At 38.0% G+C, this 18,676-nt stretch overlaps 1 protein-coding gene across 11 annotated transcripts in view; it reads left to right on the forward strand.

Annotated features, from left to right (window-relative positions):
* TBC1D31 (TBC1 domain family member 31) overlaps positions 1-18,676 on the forward strand; it is a 79,194-nt gene that overhangs the window by 41,476 nt on the left and 19,042 nt on the right. For 9 of the 11 annotated variants that reach the window (XM_023224507.1, XM_023224517.1, XM_023224546.1 and 6 more), the window contains 6 exons: positions 7,925-8,058; positions 13,062-13,195; positions 13,514-13,693; positions 15,295-15,527; positions 16,102-16,254; positions 17,229-17,364. In XM_023224507.1, coding sequence (XP_023080275.1) covers positions 7,925-8,058; positions 13,062-13,195; positions 13,514-13,693; positions 15,295-15,527; positions 16,102-16,254; positions 17,229-17,364 — 970 coding nt within the window. The remainder of the gene's footprint in view (positions 1-7,924; positions 8,059-13,061; positions 13,196-13,513; positions 13,694-15,294; positions 15,528-16,101; positions 16,255-17,228; positions 17,365-18,676) is intronic. The other 2 variants (XM_023224555.1, XM_026454593.1) reach the window with 1 other exon arrangement.

The raw sequence follows: 18,676 nt of genomic DNA on the forward strand, positions 1-18,676 counted from the left end.
AACTTTTTGTATTTAATGTAATTTGTTTTATACTTTTATAAAACATTTACATGTTTCTAAATCAAATCTACAAAATAAGGTACATTCAGAACATGCTGACTTCCATTTCCTTTGTCCTGTTACTTCTCCTCCCAATAAGTCATCCTTTTAGTGAACATCTTATTTGTATTTACAAATATGTTTGTATTTACCGCCTTAGGTAAATGGTTGTATACTATTACACTTTTCTGTACTCTGATTTTTAAATTTGACAACATATTCTAGATATCATCTTAAAGCAATATAGAGAAATATTCATCTTTTTTTTTATAGCTGCATTGTGCACCACGGTGCAAATGCACCATTATTTATTTGGCCTGTCCCTTATTAATGATCATGTAGATTGTTTTCAATCTTCTGCTGTCACAAGCATGCTGCATTAATTAGTTTGGCCCGTAAGTCTTTTTCTATTAAGTGTATCTTTGGAGTAGATTCATAAATTTTAGATGCTAAGACAAAGGGTAAATACATAATATACTGCCCTTTTTAATTGGAGAAAACATCAGATAACTTTGTTAAGAGTTGACTTAGAGTTGGAAATTTGCTTAATTTTTCTATTTGGTCTTCACACTTACTATACTTCCTGTCAGTGTATAAGATAACATCAGAGTTCAGACATTTGTCAGAATACCAGTGTAGACCATCAGTGCCTTGCCTTTGCTTTGTAGGTTCATATTCTAGGTTGAGAACAGTAAATATTTTGGTTAGAAAGTGAAGTCTCTCATCAGATGCTGAAGAAATTAAAAGAGGAGAGTACATTACTTCAAAAATAATAAATGTCCTGAGTTCAGAGGACAAGGTAGAAAACATTTTCTCCTGTTGACCCCCTCACTGTAGGAAATGAAGTACTGATTTTATCAATAAGTAAAAGTTATTCAAGTAAGTGTTTAAGGTATCTAAAATTTCTTATAATTTTTGCGGATTCTAGGATTTTAGACTTTCTAAATTATGAATGCTTTTCTTCGGTACTTGTTGATGCTTCTTCCTTATCCCCAGTAGTACAACTCAAAAACAGAATATTTTAGAAGTTTTTCACTCTTTCATTAAGTTCTGTTCACACTCACATTAATAACGAATGAATTTAATTATTATACTGCTCTGCTTTTTGGGAAAGAGTGAGGTAACACTTTTAATATCATAGTGTAAGCTATAAATTTCATTAAAAATTCAAATTATCAGAGAAATAATTTTGATTTCTACCTAATACAGTGTATACATGGGGACCTTCTTGAGATGTATTTTCCAAAAGATCTTCCTAAAGTGACAAGAGGTTGCTCATATCATTTGAGGTTCCTCATAAAATGTAATAAGATGTTATGCTTTATATACTTATATGCCTACTAGTACATTTACAATTAAAGTTACCATTATAACTCTAATTCTATGTATGTGTACTTCAAATTATAATCCTAATTTAGTTAAGGCTTCACAGCAATTTTTTTGTTGTTTCTTAAATTTGTTTTTCTAAATTTTTAAATTTAAATTTTACATTTCTGTTTCTACTAAAATTCAAACTTGTGACTTAACAAAAGGGAGGGATTATTCTACATTAAAAGAGACAGAGATTTAAGGGAGATAACCAAATTCAATGAGTGAGCCTTTTTTTTCTGCTACAAAAATGGATCAATGAGTGAGTCTAGCTCAGACAACTGGGGAAATTTGAGTCTTGTGTGATTATGAAACAATACTACAAAACAATTGTTAATTTTACTTACATTATAGTGGTGTTGTGACTATATAAGAAAATCATCCCTCCCCCACTTTTTTAAAGAGTTGTAGACTTCTGTATTAAAGAGGAAAGTGGCATGATGTCTGGGATCTTCTTTTCAATGATCTCCCCAGGCTGGGTGCGGTGGCTCACGCCTGTAATCCCAGCACTTTGGGAGGCCAAGGCGGGCGGATCACGAGGTCAGGAGATCGAGACCATCCTGGCTAACATGGTGAAACCCCGTCTCTACTAAAAATGCAAAAAATGAGCCAGGCGTGGTGGTGGACGCCTGTAGTCCCAGCTACTTGGGAGGCCGAGGCAGGAGAATGGCGTGAACCCAGAAGGCGGAGCTTGAAGTGAGCCGAGATCACACCACTGCACTCCAGCCTGGGCGACTGAGCAAGACTCCGTCTCAAAAAAAAAAAAACAACAACAATAATCTAGCCAAAAATTGAGGGGATGTAGTCAATGAAAGAAGTATAATAAAACATGGATTTGTTGTTGGAGCCAGGCTTATGGGGCTTGATTGTGCTTTCTAGTTTTATATATGCTTGGAATGTTTTGTGGTAGTTTTTTGTTGTTGTTTTCTGTTTGTTTGTTTTTGTTGTTGTTTTTGAGACGGAGTTTGCACTCTGCTGCCCAGGCTGAAGTGCAGCGGTGCCATCTTGGCTCACTGTAACCTCTGCCTCCCAGGTTCAAGTGATTCTCCTGCTTCAGCCTCCAGAGTAGCTAGGACTACAGGCATTCCCCACCACACCTGGCTAATTTTTTGTGTTTTCAATAGAGACAGGGTTTCACCAAGTTTACCAGGCTGGTCTCGAATTCCTGACCGCGGGTGATCTGCTCACCTCGGCCTCCCAAAGTGCTGGGATTACAGGTGTGAGTCATTGCGCCTGACGTGTGATACAGTATTTTTTAAAGTAGCTTTAAAGTATTCACTTTAAATGACAAAAAGAACATACCTTCTTTGTAAAATAATTCAAACCGTACAGAAGGTTATAAAGAAAAAATCAGCACCTCTTCCAGCCCCAATTTGACTTGCTAGAGGTAATTGTTTGGTTTACTTTGGTAAGATATTTTTGTGTGTATATAATGCAAAAGTATTCACATACATTTAACAAAAATGGAATCATACTATACATACTATTTTGCTGCTTATCTTCTTTTTTACTTTCAAGTCTATCATGGCCCTCCTTCTCTCACTATATGTAGGTTTACGTCCTTCTAAAAAATGCACATGGATGGACGTTTCAGGATTTAAGTCTTCATCTTGTTCGTTGACATTTAGGTTATTTTACGTTTATTTGCTTTTCAGACAATATTATAATAAACACCCTCATCAATATCCTGTGTGAATAGTTTTGTATAGACTTCTAGAATTGAAACTACTAGGTCAAATCATTCATTTATTCTCTCTCTCTCAGAAAATTCTGCCAACCCTGAGAAATGCCAGTGTTACTGTTTTCACCGACACTGGATTTTATCAGTCTTTATTTGTTGCCAGTCTGAGAGTCAGTCAAAAGATGGGAACTCACTGTCGAATATGTAACTTCTGTAATTATGAAAGTACTATCCTTAGGAGAACATGTTCTTGTATTTAGGTTGATTTTGTAGCCCTTCCAATAATGAGGATTTCCTTACATTCTCTGGAATTCCATTTCCTAGGCTCAGTAATGATGCTAATCCCTCCCTCCTGGGGTTGTTCTGAGTATTGTCTCGAATAATAAAAAATGTCTGAAATAGCTTATTAATTCCATTAACTATATTAGTTCTCTATTGCCGCTATAACAAATTACCACATATGTAGTGACTTAAAAACAACACAAATTTATCCTTAGAGTTTGGTAGGCAGAAATTCACCATGGGTTGGATCTCACGGGTTAAAATCAGTGTCAGCAGGGCCACATTCCTTTCTAGAGACTCTGAGGAGAATCCTTTGCCCTGCCTTATCCAGCTTTGCAAGTTTCCCATATTTCATGACTTAGGCCCACCTTCTCTGCCTTCAAAGCGCCTCTCTGACCATTCCTCTGTAGTCATATCTCCCTCTGACCACAGCCAGGAAGGGGTTCTTTGATATTAAGGACCTATGTGATTAGATTGGACCTACCCAGGTAGTCCAGGATAAATGCCCTCACCCCAAGGTGCTTAACTTAATCATATCTGCAAAATCCCATGTAAAATAATATCTTCATAGATTACAGGGATTAGAGCATGGACATCTTTTGGGGAGGGGGGCAATTTGCATTATTCTGCTTGCCACATTAACTATAAAGTATACTTCTCAGAAAAATAATTTATATTTAAACAGTAATGAGAGGGAATTAGCCTTAAATGTTAAAAGCTATTATAAAGCATTGAAATTGTTGTTGACATAATTAGATATGCAGAGTCTAACAATAGACCCAGCTACATTCAAAAATTGACTTATTTTTAAAGGTGTCATTTCAAAGTAATAAAGAAGAGGTGGGTTATTTAGTAAATGACATGGAATAACTAGCTAGCCGTCTAGAAAAAGTTGAAAGCATACCTCATATCTTACACCATATAAATTCTGTTTGAACTAAAGATTCGGTTACTTTTTAAAAAAACAGAACCATCAAAGTGTTAGAAATAAATGTGGAGTTAGCCAGTCTGAAACTACTTTATGTGTAGAAGCCACTTTTTGTATACAAATAGCTAAACAGAGATGAGAGCCAGGTTTCTTACTCTCAGAGAAAGAAGATAAATAAGCAAAAGGACTAGAATGAATCTTGCAGTAGTTGATTGGAATTGATAGTGTTAGTTCTTAACATATATGCAGATGAATAGACACAGAAAGAAATATAGATATGTATGTATGCAGGAGTTAGTATACATGCATATATTTCCGAGCTCTGTCGACCGAGAAGGCCTAGCAATGACACCCTGGTAACAGTGAGCGCACCTACTAGTGTGGGGAAAATACACAATGAACCTGAAGCATCTTTTAGTGCCATAAAGTAAGGAAGTGCTCAGAAAGGATGGGCATGTCAAAAGGGCACATGACTCAACCTAAAAGTTTCCAGTGACCAAAGCTGGAACAATTTGAGGAACAAAATAAATAACAATCAATTATAACTTGTAGAATAAAATAAATATCCATGAGTTCATCCTGACATAAATAATTGAATAAATAAAGATATAAATGAGGGAGAAGGGACAGTTCTAACAAATATAGAAGGAATTAGAGAAATAGAAAATCACCACTGGGACACCACAGTGATCATTGTTGGAGGCAAGATCCACCAATTGATGCTAAAATTACTGAACAAAAGTTCTAGGAGTGCCCGGGCACGGTGGCTCACACCGGCAATCCCAGCACTTTGGGAGGTCAAGATGGGTGGATCACCTGAGGTCAGAAGTTAGAGACCAGCCTGGCCAACATGATGAAACCCTGTCTCTATTAAAAATGCAAAACTTAGCTGGGCATGGTGGCACGCACCTGTAATCCCAGCTACTCGGGAGGCTGAGGCAGGAGAATCGCTTGAACCTGGGAGGTGGAGGCTGCAGTGAGCCAAGATCACGCCACTGCACTCGACCTGGGTGAAAGAGTGAGACTCTGTCTCAAAAAAAAAAAAAAAAAAAAAAACATATTCTAGGATTAACAGGGTATTTGCATAGTCTTAAAATATCTCCTCCAAGATGGTTATTAATGGCAAATGGAAAAACAGTAATTTTATAGTAGATAAACTCAGCAGATACCAGCTTAAGCAAGTAAGCACATTTAAAATCACTAGTACACCAGGCGTGGTGACTCATGCGTGTAATCCCAGCACTTTGAGAGGCCGAGGTGGGCCTATCACTTGCCCAGGAGTTCGAGACCAGCCTGGGAAACATGGCAGAAACCCATCTCTACAAAAAATTTTAAAAGATTAATTGAGCGTGGTGGCACACACCTGTAGTACTAGCTACTTGTGGCTGAAATGGAAGGATTCCTTGAACTTGGAGATTCAAGGCTTCAGTGAGCCATGATAGCACCACTACACTCCAGCCTGGGCAACAGAGTGAGAACCTGTCTCAAAAATTAAATAAATAAAATTACCGGTAATAAGACATCAATATGATGCGCATCACTTTTGTGAAATTCTTGCCAAAAATATGTAACCTCATTCTAATCATAAGTATCAGACAAACCCAAATTGAGGAACAATCTAGAAAATAACTGATATTCCTCAAAAATGGCATTGTCATGAAAAATAAGGAAAGACTAAGGAACTCTCACATTGGAAGAAACTACAGAGACATAACAAATGTAATGTTGAATCTGGGGTTGGTGAAATGAAAGAAATAACAGAAAAATGATATCAGTGGAAAAAATGGTAAAAATCTGAGTAAAGTCTATAATTTAGTGAATAGCATCGTGCCAGTGTCAATTTCTTAGTACTGATAATTGTACTATGTGCAAGATGTTAACATTAGGGGAATTTAGGTCAAAGGTATACAAGAACTCTATTATTTTTGCAGGTTTTTTTTGTAAATCTAAAACGATTTCAAAACAAAAAATTAAAAAAAGGAAATTAACAGTAAAGGTATTAGAAGTACATGTGAGAGAATTATAATCCCAGAGTAATAAAGGCCTTTCTAAGTATGACGTATCTAGAAGAGGTTGATAAGAATAAAGATCTCTACATGTAAAAATAATTCCCAAAACAAAGACTCGTGTAAAACTGAAAAAAACATATGCAAACCATGACAAATGAAAGGCTGGTTTCTTTAATGTGTAAAGCACCTATATAAATAAACATATAAAGGACCAGCCAGTAAAAAAAAATGGATAAGCAATTTCACGTACAGTTCACAATGGTAAAATGGTTCTTTTTATTTATTTTTGTTTTTTTGTGTGTTTTTTTCAGAGACAGGATCTTGCTCTGTCACCCAGGTTGGAGTGCAGTGATGTGACTATAGTTCACGCAGCCACAAAATCCTGGACTCAGGCAATCCCTTTGCCTCAGTCTCCTGAATAGTAGGCGTGTGCCACCAAACCTGGCTAATTTTTAAAAATTTTTTGTAGAGATGAGGTCTCGCTCTGTTGTCCAGGCTGGTCTCAAACTCCTGGGCTTGAGCATTCCTCCTGCCTCAACCCCCCAAAATGTTGGGATTACATGCATGAGTCACTGTGTCCAGCCTAGAAGTGGTTCTTAAACATGAAAAGATGCTTAATCTTTGTCATAGAAAGAGTAATGCCAATTGCAACTACATTGAAGTACCATTTCTCACCTAGATTAAAAGATTTTTTAAAAATGGTTGATAATATGCTGGCAAGAGTATGAAAAACAGGCATCCCTTTAGGCGAATCATAGGAATGTGAGTAGACACTTTTTGTGGGGACTGATTTGGCACTGACTTTCGAAATTACAGAGGCACATATTCTTGACTCAGCAGTTCCACTTTAGGAATTTCCAAGTCTGTATTCTCATGCAAAAAATGATACACACTGTATGGTACATACAGTGGCATTAAGCACAGCATTGCTTATAAAAGACTGAAAGCAAATGCCCTACAATAGAGATCATGTTAAAGAAATGAAGGTGGCTGGGCACAGTGGCTCACGCCTCTAATCCCAGCACTTTGGGAAGCTGAGGCAGGAAGATCGCTTGAGCCCAGGAGTTTGAGAGCAGCGTGGGTAATATAGTGAGACCCTGTTTCTACCCACAAAAAAGATTAGCCAGGCATAGTGGCAAACATGTACCTGTAGGCCCACCTACTCAGGAGGCTGAGGCAGGATGACCACTTGGGCCTAGGAGTTTGAGGCTGCAGTGAGCCATGATTATGCCACTGCGTTCCAGCCCGGGTGACAGAGCGAGGCCCTGTGTCAGGAACACAAAAGAAAAAGAAGAAATGAAGGTGTATGGGTACAAAGCTATCGTATCCATCTGTAAAATGTCATAAGGAAGTTCTGCATATACTGATATAAACTATTTCCAAGATACCATTAATGGAAAAATGCAAAGTACAGAACAATTTTTATAGTATACTACCATTTATGGTTTTTTAAGAAAGGATTTATGTTTGTAACAGTGATTACTTTTGGAGAGGTAAACTAGATGATAGGGGTACAAGGAAGAATTTTCACCAAATATACTTTTTGTATCAAATTTTTATCATGTGAATATATTATTTATTCAAATAAATTTTAATACTAAGTTATTTTATTCACAGAACCTTATCTGCATTAGCTCACTGGTCTGTCATTTTTAGTGACACACCGTATCTTCCACTCTTGGCATTTCCATTCGTAAAATTATTCCAGAACAACCAACTCATCTGTTTTGAAGTTATTGCTACTCTCATAAGTAAGTAAATACTTTAAGTATGAGATCAAGAATGGATTCTTATACATTTTCCTGATGTCTTTGCACCTTTGCAACATTTAACAATTCTAGATGTCTCTACTTTTAAGTCACGAAAGTGTGAAACACTAAGGTATCAAACATAAAATAGACAATTGAAGCATTTATATGTAAACCTTTTAGAAGAAAATTTGGATAGTTAAGTTTTAAAAGATATTACAGACTGGATTTAGATAGTAAGAATGAAGCAGATCCTTCACTTACTGAAAGACAGTTACTCTTCATAGAACTGTTATAATTGTAAAGCATTGCTACTCAGGAGGCTGAGGCAGGAGAAACACTTGGACCCAGGAGGCAGAGGCTGCAGTGAGCTGAGATTGCTCTACTGCACTCCAGCCTGGGCAAGACAGAGTGAGATCCCATCTCAAAAAATAGTAATAATAATAATAATTTATTGTCTGCATAATCTGCATAATATAGTATTTCATCTTATAGATATATCATTTATGTATTCCACAACTGCAAGAATTTTATTTTTCTAATTTTTCCATACTTTCAAAGCAGTTTCTTGTTGTTATACTACTTTTACTTCATGTTATATATATTTCCCTTATTTTTATAAATTTCATAAACAGTTTTATTGGCTATTATTACATAATGTGCATGTACTAGTTTAATCTTCTTGGATATTTAGATTGTTTCTAATTTTAACCTCTTTTTTTCTAAGACGGGAGTCTCACTCTGTCACCTAGGCTGGAGTGCAGTAGTGCTGTCTCGGCTCACTGCAACCTCCACCTCCTGGGTTCATGTAATTCTCCTGCCTCAGCCTCCTGAGTAGCTGGGATTACAGGCACCTGCCACACACGCCCAGCTAATTTTTGTATTTTTTTAGTAGAGACAGAGTTTCACCACATTGGCCAAGCTGGTGTCGAACTGCTGACCCCAAGTGATCTGCCCACCTCGGCCTCCCAAAGTGCTGGGATTACAGATGTGAGCCGCCCCCCGCACCCGGCATTCTATCTATTAAAAGTAACACTGTTATAACTATCTTTGCATACAAACAGAATAGTTTCCTTTGGGTAGATTCCCAGAATTGGTGTTAACGGGTCATAAAATGTGAATAATTGATTCCCCAAAAGGGTTGTCATATGGTTTGGATGTGTGTCCTCTCCAAATGTCATGTTGAAATGTGATCCCTGATGTTGGAGGTGGGGCCTAATGGGAGGTATTGGATCATGAGGGTGAATCATTCATAAATGGCTTAGCACCATTCTCTTGGTTGTAAGCGAGTTCTCGCTCAATTAGTTCACACAAGATCCAGTGGTTTAAAAGAGTGTGGTACGACCTGCCCTGTGCTCTCCACTGGCACAGGTGTGAGTCTGATGGATACTGGGTGACTCTGCCTCACTGAGGAAAAAGAATGAAACATTAGCAAGGCAATTCCAAGAAGCTGAGAGGCAGAATGTCATCACCTGCGATCTTTGTGCAGATTTGCCAGGAAAAGCACAAGAAGCACCCAGATACTCCAGTCACCTCAAAGTTTTCTCAGAAGGGCTTCAGAGAAATGGAAGACCATGTCTGCTAAAGAGAAGGGAAAACTTGAAGACATGGCAAAGGCAGACAAGTTTCATCATGAAAGAAATCAAAACCTACATTCCTCCTAAAGGGGAAACAAAGAAGTTAAAGGATCCCAATGCATCTCACAAGAGGCCTCCTTTGGCCTTTTTCTTGTTCTGTTCTTAATATTGCCTTGAAATCAAAGGAGAACATCCAGCCTATCCATTGGTGATGCTGCAAAGAAACCGGGAGAGACATGGAGCTACACCACTGCAGATGACAAGCAGCCTTTTGACAAGAGGGCTGCAAAGCCGAAGGAAAAATGCAAAAAGGATATTGCTGCATACCAAGCTAAAGGAAAGCCTAATGCAGCAAAAATGGGAACCGTCAAGGCTGAAAAAAGCAAGAAAAAGGAAGATGAGGAAGATGAAGAAGATAATGAATAAATTGGTTCTAGCACAGGTTTTTCTTCTTATCTATAAAGCATTTAACACTCCTGTACACACTCACTTCTTCTAAAGAAAAAAATTGAAATGTCAGGCTGTGTAACATTTGTTTAAACTGTACAGTGTCTTTTTTTATATAGCTAACACCCTATTGAATGTCTTTAGATAGCCTTGTCCTGGTGATATTTTCAATAAGATTAACTTTGCTTGGTACACTATAGGGATTATAAATTGGCATAGAAATTTAAAAGCAAGTTTTTGTTAATCCACAGCACAAATTGTTTTGTATGGGGATAGTAGTTTTTCATCTTCGATTTTCTCTAATGTAGCTTATACCAAATAAATGTTTTGTTAACTGAGTACCACTCTATAATTGCAACAACAGCAGCAACAAAAAAGTTGCAACTGTTTTGTTGACATCCTGAATGCTTCTAAGTTTAAGCACAATTTAAAAAAATTTACTGACTGGGCGTGGTGGCTCACACCTCTAATCCTAGCACTTTGGGAGGCCGAGTTGGGCGGATCACGAGGCCAGGAGATTGAGACCATCCTGGCGGCCACTGTGAAACCCCGTCTCTACTAAAAATACAAAAAGATTAGCTGGGCGTGGTGGCGGGCACCTGTAGTCCCAGCTACTCGGGAGGCTGAGGCAGGAGAATGGCATGAACCCAGAGGGGCGGAGCTTGCAGTGAGCAGAGATCAGGCCATTTCACTCCAGCCCGGGCGACAGAGCAAGACTCTGTCTCAAAAAAATAAATAAATAAATAAATGTACTGAACTTCAGCTAAATACTAGCACTGCTGGGATATGCCATTGTTTTGGCTTTTAGGTTTTTAGCCTAGTTGGGACTTAGAAGACATTTTGAAGGAAAAGTCAAATCTATGTATAATTTGGAATGTATTTGTAAAAGTATTTTTTAGACACTGGAGTCTCTTTTATGACAAGACATAAAGTCTTTTGGTTTAGCAAAGAATCTCCACACAATTATCATTTCTCTGTATTTTGCTATCTGTCAGTTCTCTCTCTAGGTCCTCTACCCATGCATTTGTGGTGCATCAAAGCAGAATAAAAATACTTAAGAGCAGGCAGATGGTTACTGTATGTAGTAGGATATCCTTTTGCTAATGAAAAACAGTGCTCTCTTAATGAAGACTGTAAGGATCAGGGCTTTGGGTGCGTGTGTGGTGGTTTAAATTCTCAGAACTGCCAGTGTCTGAGACATAACAGGTACTCAGTTGCTGAACCATATTTTCCTCTTAAAATTAAGAGCTAGGCTGGACGCAGTGGCTCACACCTGTAATCCGAGCACTTGGGAAGGCCAAGGCAGGCAGATCACCTGAGGTCAGGGGTTCAAGACCAAACTGGCCAACATAGTGAAACCCTGTCTCTACTAAAAATACAAAAAAAAAAATGAGCTGGGCATGGTGGTAGGTGCCTGTAATCCCAGCTGCTTGTGAGGCTGAGACAGGAGAATCACTTGAACCCAGGAGTCAGAGGTTGCAGTGAGCCGAGATCACACCACTGTACTCCAGCCTGTGCCACAGAGTGAGACTCCGTCTCAAAAAAACAAACAAACAAACAAACAAAATTAACAGAGCTACAGAGAATTTGAAATATTTTTTAAAGCTCAGTCTTTGCAAGGTTTTATTTATGACTTCATTATTAACCCAAATTTAAATGATCAATAATAAGTGAAATAATGGAACTCCAGAATTGGAAAGTTCTTATAAACCACTGTAATCTAGTATTCTGTTGATAAAGCCTTCTTTTGCTATTTTGAGATAGGAGATCTTATTATCAAAGGATGAATCTACAACTCAATATTTAAAATTAAAAAAATAAAAATTAAGTTTAAATTTAAAGGAGAGATTAAACATAGTCTTATTGAACAAAACAAACTGATGGTCTTATATACGGTTTTAAGAACAATATGTGGGTCGTTCTACTGAGTACAGAGCGCAAGTGAGTCAAAGTCAGCCTTAGAGTTAGTTGAATTTATTCTACTTTGGACTAGCTGACTTTCAAAGAATGCCACTGTTACTGATTTGTTGGTTTTCCTTTTTTTTTTTTTTTTTTTTTCTTTTTTTTGAGACGGAGTCTTGCACTGTTACCCAGGCTGGAGTGCAGTGGCGCAATCTCGGCTCACTGCAAGCTCCGCCTCCTGGGTTCACGCCATACTCCTGTCTCAGCCTCCCGAGTAGCTGGGACTACGGGCACCTACCACCATGCCTGGATAATTTTTTGTACTTTTTAGTGGAGACGGGGTTTCGCTGTGTTAGCCAGGATGGTGTGGATCTCCTGACCTCATGATCTGCCTGCCTCGGCTTCCCAAAGTGCTGGGATTACAGGCGTGAGCCACCACACCCAGCCAGATTGGTTGGTTTTCAAGTCAAGTTTACTGAAACAAATTGTCAATGATCAATTAGATATGAAACCAGTCCTGGTGACTATTTACTGGTTATTCCTTGTTACCATGGTTATAGAACAATCAGTCTTTTCCTCGAAATGAGGACATTTTTATTGTCATTATAACGTTTAAGGGATTAAGGGATACAGTATATACAATTTTGGTTACATATGGTTGTAATTTTGGTTACATATGAATTTTAGTAAATTTGAGGAGCTTGGCATGCTAACGTTGATTACATTTAATGAAGGGTTAATAGGGGCCCTTTTTAAAAAGATCATTTTGTTAATTAGGTGATGAACAAAGCAGGAGTCAGAAGCCAGAATGCCATCAGGAGTATTTTGGGAAGTTGTGTTTGTTTGTTTTAATTAACACTTTTTCATTGACTACTGTAAGGAAATTTGCAAAATTTCTATAAACATACTATGTTAGCATGATAGAATTTTAAAATCGATGTCATATAATGTAAAGAGTTATATTTTTTATTATTCATGGACATATTGGGAACATAAAGATTGGATACATTTAAGAATTGCAAGGATTTTTGATAACATAGAAAGATATTTAAAGATACATTTCTTTTTTTTCCTTCATAGTCAATTGGTGTCAACACTGGTTTGAATATTTTCCTAATCCTCCTATCAATATTCTTAGTATGATAGAAAATGTTTTGGCATTTCATGACAAGGAACTGCTGCAACACTTCATAGATCATGATATAACTTCCCAGGTAAGAAGCATAAGGTTTTCAGAATAACATGCCTTATTTTGTAAGCTAATGTTGGTTCTGATATAAACAGTATTTTCTTGAAGGAGTATAATAAAAAGCATACTACATGTTGTGTTTTTAACAGTATTCCATTCTTTTTCTTCATTAAACTGCCTTCCTGAAAGTCTGTAAAGAAGGGTCCAAATTAAGGTAGTGATTTTCATAATTATGTATTTAATATGATTTTCATAGCTTAAATCGAATGTAAGGTAATATTACCAATGACTCTGTTTTTACTTTTCCCCAGAAAAATGATAAATTTTTCCTTATCTGTTTTAGCTATATGCATGGCCTCTTCTTGAAACTGTGTTCTCGGAAGTGCTGACAAGAGAGGAGTGGCTGAAACTGTTTGATAATATCTTTTCCAACCATCCTTCCTTCCTTCTGATGACTGTTGTAGCCTACAACATGTGTTCTAGAGTGCCTCTGCTCAACTGTAATCTTAAAGATGATTTTGAGGTAACGATCCTTGTTCTTAACAGAAGGTTCTCAAATATCAGTTATTTCTCTCTCTCTCTCTTTTTTTTTTTTTTTTTTGAGAACGGAGTCTTGCTCTGTTGCCCAGGCTGGAGTGCAATGGCACGATCTCAGCTCACTGCAACCTGTGCCTGCAGAGTTCAAGCGATTCTCCTGCCTCAGCCTCCAAGTAGCTGGATTATAGGTGCGCACCACCACACCCAGCTAATTTTTGTATTTTTAGTAGAGATGAGGTTTCACCATGTTGGTCAGGCTGGTCTCAAACTCCTGACCTCGTGATCCACCCACCTCTGCCTCCCAAAGTGCTGGGATTACAGGAGTGAGCTACTGCGCCAGGCCATATCAGTTATTTCAATTGAAAGATCCATTTATTTACTGAGTCCCTGTTATATGTCAGACACTGGTGCTAGGTGGTAGGAATATAAAGGATAACAAGTTAGACCACATCCCTACCCGTGTACAGTTTATAGACAATAAAGCAGGCAATTATAGCAGGCTAGTAGTCTTATAATCATAGCTTAAGAAAAGAATCATGGTAATATTGGGGTTTGTGCTTTTTGCTTTTTTTTTTTTTTGAGACAGAATCTCCCTCTGTCAACCAGGTCGACCAGGCTGGAGTGCAATGGTGCAATCCGGCTCACCACAACCTCTGCCTCCCAGGTTCAAGTGATTCTCCTGCCTCAACCTCCCCAGTAGCTGGGATTACAGGTGCCCACCACCACACCCAGCTAAGTTTTTTGTATTTTTAATAGAGACAGGGTTTCACCAGGTTACCCAGGCTGGTCTCGAACTCCTGACCTCAGGTGATCCACCCGCTTCAGCCTCCCAAAGTGCTGGGATTAGAGGCATGATCCACCGTACCCAGCTGCCTTTTGCTTTTATAAAGGATGTGTTTAACAGGTAGAGTGTTGTTAATTCTGTGCATAATCTTATCATGACCTATCTGGTCTTAGATAGTCTGAATGCTTATTACACATGCAAAAGGTAACTGAGAATTTTGAGAATTGGCAGGAAAGTGTCTGAAAGCAAGCATTAAGATCATTATAAAAAGTAGATGCTCTTTTGGTAGACAAGATGAATTAGTTGGGTTCTTGTGTGTGTGTGTGTTACTTATTTAGTGGTTACTGTCCAATTAAACTTTTTTTTTACTTCATGATCCCATGATACGTTAATTTGGATCTTCTGGCAAAACAAGATAATGTGGAAACATTTCAGATATTTTTAAAGAATCAAGCTAATTTATTTTCAAAGGCTAGTTTATAATTTATTTTGGATTTTGAAGAAAAAAAAATCCAAGCAGAATATGTTCCATTGTTGAAGCATTCTTTTTCTATTGTATTAAAAGCCTTCATTTTTTAAATTTTATGTCAGAATGTCTTATGATTGCGAAACTCTGTTACATTTTTTAAATAAATTGTCTTCATTGTACAACTTGAGTAAAGAAAAGCTTTAATGAATTTACAAAAAAATGTATATTCTTAAATATAGATTCACTTTTTAAAAAAATTCTTGTTTTAATTCTACCTACCTCATAATTGATTTTGTCTGCTAAATCTCGATTTAAACACCAAGTTTTCTTACAGTTTTTTTTTCACCATCGGAATAACCTGGATATAAATGTTGTGATTAGACAAGTTTATCATCTCATGGAGACCACGCCTACTGACATTCATCCAAACAGCATGCTTCATGTTTTTGTTGCACTGACAAAAGGGCAGTATCCAGTATTTAATCAATATCCAAAGTTTATTGTGGACTATCAGACACAAGAACGAGAAAGAATAAGGAATGATGAATTGGATTACTTAAGAGAGAGGTAATTATGGAATAGTTTTTCTTTTTCTGATACAACAAAATGTGTTTTAAACATAATAAGAAAGTTTTAATGAAAAAATACATTTGGCCGGGCGCAGTGGCTCACACCTATAGTCCCAGCACTTTGGGAGGCCAAGGCAGGCGGATCACAAGGTCAGGAGTCCAAGACCAGCCTGGCCAACATGGTGAAACCCCGTCTCTACTAAAAATACAAAAAATTGCCAGGTGTAGTGGTGTGCACCTGAAGTCCCAGCTACTCAGGAGGCTGAGGCAGGAGAATCGCTTGAAACCAGGAGGAAGAGGTTGCAGTGAGCGGAGAACACGCCATTGCAGTCCAGCCTAGGCAACAGAGTGAGACTTCATCTCAATAAAAAAAAGAAAAATACATTCACATTATGAGTATTTGTGTAAAATCAGGGTTTGAAGGCTAGAAATATTAAAGATAGTTAATTCTTGCATATGGAATCAAAATGGATTATACATTAATCGGTATACATTTTGTGTTTTGATGATTCTTGGATTTAAATTACTTAGCTTTCTTCTTTGTGTTTTCATAATAATATTACCTACTTAAGGCAGACAGTTGAAGATATGCAAGCTGAAGTTGACCAGCAAAGAGTTGAAGATGAAGCTTGGTACCAGAAACAGGAGCTGCTTCGTAAAGCTGAAGAAACAAGAAGAGAAATGCTCTTACAAGAGGAGGAGAAAATCATACAACAAAGACAGAGGTATGTGTTATCCCTTTAAAAAACAAATCTGGACATATAAATTGGTTGAATAATTTTTATGCTCTTTCATTTTTTCATTTTAGGAACAACATTATATATAGGGTTACCCAGCTGTGGCATTTCTATTAAGCAACTATTAAGTTAATAAAAAGAATCTTTATATACTACTTTTCAAAAAATTGCTATGTAGTAAAATGTAATTCTAAAGCTATACTGAATATAATCTAGATTTGCACGGATTAATGTTCCTGGAAGGACATTATTTAGAAACATTATTCTGTAGTGGGCAGAAATGCTTTGTCATAGAGTGCTGGGTACATCACCTGTAGTGGAGTATAATTTTTTTAATTGTGTTTTAAACATACCTGTGTGACCTGACAATTGTAACATAAAATGATTATGTCATTACTCATTTAACACTTTGGAGGACGGGGAATTAGTGTTAAATGCATATTCAAAAGTGTGTTAGCTGGGTGTGGTGCCACATACCTATAGTCCCAGCTACTACGTAGGACCACTTGAGCCCAGGAGGTCAAGGCCAGCCTGGGCAACATAGTGAGACCCTGTCTCTTAAAAAATAAAAAGAAAAAACTTAAAAATAAATACATAAAAGTATGTTAATAAGGTAAAATGTGTAAATTAAGTAAAGTTATGGGGTAAACATTGAGACTAAGCCCAATTGTTGGGAAACTCACTTCTGTGTTTATTGATTCATATTCTTAGACGGAACTTTATGTAACAGATTTAGAGTGTGGGTTAAAAGGAACTATTGAGCTGAGCCGGTGAGCTTTCTGCTAAAATTCTCAAAGCATAAGTGTACATCATCTTTGGTAATGGTGGAGCAGTTCTGGCATTCTTTCAGATAAAGGATATCAATTGTATTGAAATGATGGGCATGGTAGACTTGTTATGAAAAAACTATGTCATATTAGGAATTGCTTTATTTGTTCCACTTGATGTATTTTGTGTTTAAGGCTAGCTGCTGTGAAAAGAGAGCTGAAAGTAAAGGAAATGCACTTACAAGATGCTGCAAGAAGGCGTTTTCTGAAGCTTCAGCAAGATCAACAGGAAATGGAACTAAGAAGACTGGATGATGAAATTGGGAGAAAGGTTTATTATTCTTACCTTAGTTCTCATACGTCATCTCCATTTACTCTCACTTAAATGTAATGAACACCTTCAAATTAAATAATATTCTTAGAGTCCACCATGAATACTAAATAGCCCCTTTAATTTTATTTTCCCCTCGGCTTTTCTCATTCTCTTTTGTATTTCATGAATGGCTAAATATTTAAGAAATGCCAGGAAAATTAGTCAAGTGTCCTTAGTGACTGTTTTTCTAAAAATAGAAATATCAGTATCAGTTAGCCATTAAGTTAATTTTTTTTTTTTTTGAGATGGAGTCTTACTCTGTTGCTCAGGCTGGAGTGCAGTGGTGTGATCTCAGCTCAGTGCAACCTCCACCTCCCGGATTCAAGCGATTCTCCTGCCTCAGCCTCCCAAGTAGCTGGGATTACAGGTGCGCACCACCACACCCAGCTAATTTTTGTATTTTTCATGAGATGGGATTTCACCATTTTGGCTATGCTGATCTCGAACTTGTGACCTCAGGTGATCTGCCCATGTTGGCCTCCCAAAGTGCTGGGGTTACAGACGTGAGCCACCACGCCTGGCAGTTAATTTTTAATTAGGGGACATATTCTTTTTTCATGTAAAAATTATCTGTGGCCAGTGAAAAAATAATTTCCAGTACAAAATATATAGAATTAAAAATGGACCTTCTCCATCAGTCCTCATATCATCCCCAGAGAAACACTTTTAAAAAATGGTTAATTGGGCCGGGCGCGGTGGCTCAAGCCTGTAATCCCAGCACTTTGGGAGGCCGAGACAGGCGGATCACGAGGTCAGGAGATCGAGACCATCCTGGCTAACACGGTGAAACCCCGTCTCTACTAAAAACTACAAAACAAAACTAGCCGGGCGAGGTGGCGGGCGCCTGTAGTCCCAGCTACTCGGGAGGCTGAGACAGGAGAATGGCCTAAACCCAGGAGGCGGAGCTTGCAGTGAGCTGAGATCCGGCCACTGCACTCCAGCCCGGGCGACAGAGCAAGACTCCGTCTCAAAAAAAAAAAAAAAAAAAAAAAAATGGTTAATTGGTCAGGTGCGGTGGCTCATGCCCGTAATCCTAGCACTTTGGGAGGCTGAGGCAGGCGGTTCACCTGAGGTCAGGAGTCCAGGACCAGCCTGGCCAACATGGTGAAACCCCATCTCTACTAAAAAAAAAAAATTAGCTGGGCTTGGTGGCAGGTGCTTGTAATCCCAGCTACTCGAGAGGTTGAGGCCAGAGAATTGCTTGGCCCCGGAGGCATATGCTGTAGTGAGCCGAGATCCGAGATCACACCACTGCACTCCAGCCTGAGTG

This window comes from Piliocolobus tephrosceles, chromosome 7 (genome assembly GCF_002776525.5).
Source record: "Piliocolobus tephrosceles isolate RC106 chromosome 7, ASM277652v3, whole genome shotgun sequence".
NCBI lineage: Eukaryota > Metazoa > Chordata > Mammalia > Primates > Cercopithecidae > Piliocolobus > Piliocolobus tephrosceles.